Source organism: Heteronotia binoei, chromosome 1 (genome assembly GCF_032191835.1).
Source record: "Heteronotia binoei isolate CCM8104 ecotype False Entrance Well chromosome 1, APGP_CSIRO_Hbin_v1, whole genome shotgun sequence".
Classification (NCBI taxonomy): domain Eukaryota; kingdom Metazoa; phylum Chordata; class Lepidosauria; order Squamata; family Gekkonidae; genus Heteronotia; species Heteronotia binoei.
The window spans coordinates 14,382,775-14,388,774 of record NC_083223.1 but is presented as its reverse complement, the minus strand read 5'-3'; the positions used below and the strand labels follow the sequence as shown (position 1 = coordinate 14,388,774).

Sequence of the window (6,000 nt, the reverse complement as noted above, 5' to 3'; positions counted from 1 at the left end):
CTTCGAGAGCCACACAAGATATGCAAATGAGCTGGGAGTGGCTCCCGATCCCCAGTTTGGCCACTCTTGATATATAAGAAGAGGTTTATTTTACACAGTCCTCCCCCTTCGTTGTTCTAAAGGGAAACAGTTCCTGGCAGCTCCTGAGAAATCAGAACTTTCATGCACGAGAGGAACTCTGGAGTTTCATCTCTGCTGAGGTATGGAGGGAGCTGAAGTGTGTTAAGGGAGGTGTGTTAAAGGAAAGTCCAAATTACTTATCTTCCCTGCATTAAAAATGTGCTATATTTTGGCCCTAATCGCCTTTGCTTGTGAGGCAGGGGACTGCTAACTTTTCCATAAAGCTCCTAAGAACTTAATAAAAGTTCTGGATCGCTTCCACAGGATATGGGATGGCTGGGGATGCCTTTGTCCATGAAGGTCCTAACGGCAGGGCTTTTTTTCGAGCAGGACTCCTTTGCATATTAGGCCACACCCTCTTGATGCAGCCAATCCTCCAACAGCTTACAGGACTCTTAGTACAGGGCCTACTGTAAGCTCCAGGAGGATTGGCTTAATTGGGGAGGGGGGTAGCCCAGGGGTGGAATTCTAACAGAAGCTCCTTTGCATATTAGGCAACACCCCCCCCCCCCCCCCTGATGTAGCCAATCCTCCAAGAGCTTACAGGGCTCTTCTTACAGGGCCTACTGAAAGCTCCTGGAGGATCGGCTACATCAGGAGGGTGTGACCTAATATGCAAATGAGTTCCTGCTACAAAAGAAGCCCTGCCTACCGGAAGTAGCTCTGATCCAAGGGGAAGTCCTACCCTGGTTTTTTAGAAGGCCCTCTGATGGTCAGCAAAGGATTAAAACTCAGATATTGCTTTTGTCCACAAAAGGATGAATACAGAGCAATTTATGTTCATTGAAATGGAAATGGGATTAAAAAAAAAACCTATCAGGCACTCCAGTCACTTTAGAAACGAGTGTTTTTAATTTTCTAAATAATGAAATCAGGAGAGAAGAGGAGGGTTACAAGGACTCACAATTCAAGCACAAACAGCGCTTTAAAAAGGAGATGGGGAAAGCACTGGTTTAAAATAGATTTATCTGGGCTTTCTTTGCATAAAAAGCCCAGCAGGAGCTCATTTGCATATTAGGCCACACCCCCCGACACCAAGCCAGCCAGAACTGCATTCCTGCTTAAAAAAAAAGCCCTGGTTTTATCTCTACCAACATTTTTGATTCCTTCAGTGTCACCAGGCAACAGAAGGAAAGCTTCAAGATCGCTTAAAAACCCACCTTGTCTGTAGTTTGTTTTTATCACTGCTGACTATTGGTTAGAGCAGAGGTTTCGAACCCATTTGTTATGAGGGCCGGATCTGACATAAATGAGACCTTGTCGGGCTGGCCATGTACGTACCTATTGAAGATTAAGTAGCAGAGATATAAACTTTATAAAGGACATAGACAAACATAATTGTTTTTTTTTTTTAAAAAGAAACTTAAAACTTCAGCACTCATTGGTCTTAAAGGTACTTTCTTTGTATCTCACTCATGGGATCCAGTGAAATGGGCAAAGAAAGCTCTGGCTCTTTCCTTCCTTCCCCAGGGGACTTGGAAGGCAAGGAGCCTCAGCCAGTAGAAGGAAAAGAGGCTCAGCTGAGTAGCTCTGCTGCGCAATTGAGAGAGCTTGGCAAACCAAGCCCTGCCTCCCTACCTTCCACCCCAAGGGAGGAGCCTCAGCCAATGGAGAAAATAGAGGTTTTGCACTATAGCTCCTGTGCGATTAAGCAAGCCTTGCAAAGCAAGCCATGATGCAGAAGGAAGCAAAAGAGAGGGAGAAGGAAGTAGATGACAGCGAGTTTCTTGGGGGGCCTGATAGGAGCCCCTCCAGGGGCCTGATTTGGCCCTCGGGCCGCATGCTTTACACCCCATGGGTTAGAGAGTTTGTAGTACAAATCTTTCTTGGCAGAGCACCACAAATTAATTTGGGGGCCAAAAATTCTTAACATGCAATCCAGGTGAAGAAGATGGTCTCTTGCGGCGCTATCAGGCATCACTGGTCGCAGCTAAAAGTTCAGCTTCAGTCTATTTTTATCCCATTTTAATCTCTTAGGAAATCAACCAGCCAATGTTTTCAGTCCCGGAGCTTTCAAGGACTCTTATTTCTCTTCTCACAAATATTAAGAATTCTGATGAAGTGGCAGGACGAAACGAGTCCGCAACTAGTAACTCGTTGAATGAACTGTGCTGAAAATGCTGCGCAGCGAGAGTTGTGAAATGTGAAAGCAGTTTTATTAAGATGCAGTAGCGCATGAAGAATGAACTGTGGGAAAATGTCATATAGCTTGTCTTGGTGTAGTGGTTAAGTGCGCGGACTCTTATCTGCGAGAACCGGCTTTGATTCCCCACTCCTCCACTTTCGGCTGCTGGAACGGCCTTGGGTCAGCCAGAGCTCTCTTATCTGGGAGAACCGGGTTTGATTCCCCACTCCTCCACTTTCGGCTGCTGGAACGGCCTTGGGTCAGCCATAGCTCTAGCAGAGTTGTCCTTGAAAGGGCAGCTTCTGGGAGAGTTCTCTCAGCCCCACCCACCTCACAGGGTGTCTGTTGTGGGGGGAGGAGATATAGGAGATTGTAAGCCGCTCTGAGTCTCTGATTCAGAGAGAAGGGTGGGGTATACATCTGCAGTCATCGTCTTCTTTGTGGTTGCTGCTGCTAATTCTTTGTGTGAATGACAGTCGTGAACTGTAGAAGTAGTTTTATTAAAAAGATATAGTAGCCCACATATCACAGTTAAAAAGAGCCCTTGTTGTGGTGCAGAGTGGTAAAGCTGCAGTACTGCAGTCCTAAACTCTGCTCACAGGACCCGAGTTCAATCCCGGCAAAAGCTGGGTTCAGGTAGCCGGCTCAAGGTTGACTCAGCCTTCCGAAGTCGGTCAAATGAGTCCCCAGCTTGCTGGGGGGAAAGTGTGGACGACTGGGGAAGGCAATGGCAATCCACCCCAAAAAAGTCTGCTGTGAAAACGTTGTGAAAGCAACGTCACCCCAGAGTCGGAAACGACTGGTGCTTGCACAGGGGACTACCTTTACCTTTATATCAGTCACATTTTTGTATTTAACTGTAATCAGGGCTGTTTTGTAGAAAAATAGGTGGTGGAGCTCATCCAGGGATTGTTATGCAGCTGCACTTACTATTCAATGGACAAGGTGGGGAGGAGGAGGGGGAACCCTCAGAAAGGTTCAGGAGCTGTGCTCCTTTGAGCTCCTGCTGAATCCGAGGCCTGACTGTAATTTGGTCATATTGAAGCCTGTAAGATTACCAAGAGAGTTAGAAGCAATCCTAGCAGTTCTACTCAGAAGTGCTTAATCTGAAAGTGTTTCTAGAAAAGCAGCCCAAAGAGTTGTGTTTTTTTTGGGGGGGGGGAGGGGTCTTTTTGGCACTGTCTTTAAGGAATCTCTCCCACGCATACTTCCTCTTGGTTTTAGAACTAGGTGTGATAAACGTTTCAGTTTTTCACTCTTTTTTGGTCCAATGTAAACGTATAAACTCTGTACTATTGGCTGAGTTTTTTTAACAAACTCTTTTAGACTCCATTCATGATACAGGACACAAGCACGTGCCAATACCTTTTTTTTTTAAAACATCCCAGGTTTATTAGAGACACAGTAGTCACTGGTACACACGCACGCACACACAAAATCTGTGTATACACTGTTGACTTTTTTTGTAGCAGGAACTCCTTTGCATATTAGACCACACACGGTGATGTAGCCAATCCTCCTGGAGCTTACAGTAGGCCTTGTACTAAGAGTCCTGTAAGCTCTTCGAGGATTGGCTACATCAGGGATGTGCGGCTTCACATGCAAAGGAGTTCCTGCTACCAAAAAAAAAAGCCTGACCTTCACCACGGTAAAATACTAGAAGCACAAGGAAATGGAATTTTGAGCAAATGACAATGTGACTAAAAAAAAAGATCCAGAGTGATTTAATATGGAAATGCTGGACCGTGATCTCCACATCCTTGTGCTCAGCAACCAACTGTGCGCATGCTGAAGCAAAGGCCTTCCTTGGTGTGTGCGCCACACAAATTGCTGGTACTGTTGGAACTCAGATGGGGGAGGGACGAAGGGGCAGGGGTTTAGTGCTCTCTCATTTGCCCTTAGTGCTGTCGGAGCTGACTTTACACAGCACACGTTTAAGCCTCTAAAACTAACAAGTACAAGTTAGTCTCCATTCCGCTTCCCCCGCTGGTTTCAATGGGACTTCGGCATAATTTGCTTCCCCTGGTTTGGGAGCTGTGCGAAAACCGTGCACAATTATGCCGGACTGAGCAAGGATTTCTGTCTATGCAACTCTGGGTGCTGGGGTTTTTTTTTAACTCGCACGGGGACTTTTACTGCATGGTCTCTGGATGAGGGTGCTCGCTGTCCTCGCTGGACCAGGGTGCGAATTCCATTTTTGTTGTTTTGTTTTTTTTCAACCGATCTCTTTCCTTCCAAACAAAGAAAGGTCCACAACCTCAACGCATGGTACAAACTGAAGTCTCTTAACACAACACGTGGTATGATTTGCTTGAACTTGCTTGAGATAACGGGTGGAAAAACGTATCCGTGGCATTTTGGGAGCGCCACGAACGACGGCTGAAGCACAGGGCGCTGCTCAGTATTTTGACTGAAACGTTTCCTTGTCCAGCATGAATTCTGAAAACCTCTGCTGAAGCTCCTTCTCCCTTTCCTGTTGCCGCTGAACGTCTTCCTTCAGGCACTAGAAGAATAAAACACCCCGTGAATACACCACAGCATCTTACACGGCCACAGGGCTTTTTTTGTAGCAGGAACTCCTTTGCATATCAGGCCACACACCCCTGATGTAGTCAGTTCTCCTGATGGAGCCAGTAGGCCCTGTAAGAAGAGCCCTGTAAGCTCTTGGAGGATCGGCTACATCAGGGGGGTGTGGCCCAATATGCAAAGAAGTTCCTGCTACAAAAAAAGCCCTGCGTGGTCATACGCACGAGAGCTCTCAAATAATGTCACACCGAAAGTTCCTGGGCGTGCCCCCCGCCCCGGTCACACACTCTGGTGTGAACTCGCAGCATTGGGAATCATGTGAGAGAAAATCTGTGCACGGCTGGGCAACAAAGGTTTAAACATTCAGGAAGAAATTGAGAGAAAAGATCAACTTTAAAAAAAAAAAAACCTATCCCAAAGGGCACTACACAAAGAATCTAAATAAAATGCAGAACAAAGTTTGAGTCCAGTGGCATCTTCAAGACCAACAAGTTTTATTCAAGCACGCACAAAAGTTCACACCTTGAATAAGACTTCGCGGGTCTTAACGGTGCCGCCGGACTCAAAAATCGCTTCTGCTGCTTCGGACCGACACAGCTGCCCACCTGATTCGACACAACACGGATTGCATCAGTGTTGCTTTTGCTGTCAAGTCACAGCTATCTTATGGCGACCCCTCAATGGGTTTTCAAGGCAAGGGACGTTCAGAGGTGGCTTGCCGTTGCCTGCCTCTGCATCACGACCCTGGTATTCCTTGGAGGTAGCCCATCTGAAATCTGACCAAGGCTTGCTGAGCTTCCTAGATCTGATGAGATCAGGCTGGTATGGGCTATTCAGGTCGGGAGCATCCAAGTAACGGGCTGCAATTCCTTTAAAGTGAAGATTTTCTACTTTTGCGTAAAAAGGGAAATCGCAGGACATCAATACCCCGTAATACTTCATATGCCCTCCACGCAGTGTTCCCCCTGAGCTAGCTTACAGTTTTTTTAGCTCACACATTTTTGTCTTCGCTCAGGAAAAAATAGCTCCAGAGCAAACTAATTTAAGCAGCAGCCCACAACTTTTAATAGCAGCAGCTCACAAAGTATAATGTCTGCTCACAAGACTGGATGGCTTAGAGGGAGTACTGCCTCCACCCCTCCCCTTCCTAGGTGCCCGGCAGGCCCTACTCTGCACATAAGAACATAAGAGAAGCCCTGTTGGATCAGGCCAGTGGCCCCTCCAGTCCA

The 6,000-nt window shown here is 46.7% G+C and overlaps 1 protein-coding gene across 1 annotated transcript in view; it reads right to left on the bottom strand.

Annotated features, from left to right (window-relative positions):
* Positions 1-3,611: 3,611 nt before the first annotated feature.
* The window catches only part of CDC5L (cell division cycle 5 like), a 61,868-nt gene continuing 59,479 nt past the window's right edge, over positions 3,612-6,000 (bottom strand). Inside the window, exon 16 of the mRNA XM_060231181.1 lies at positions 3,612-4,748. Coding sequence (XP_060087164.1) covers positions 4,644-4,748 — 105 coding nt within the window. The 3' untranslated portion in view covers positions 3,612-4,643. The remainder of the gene's footprint in view (positions 4,749-6,000) is intronic.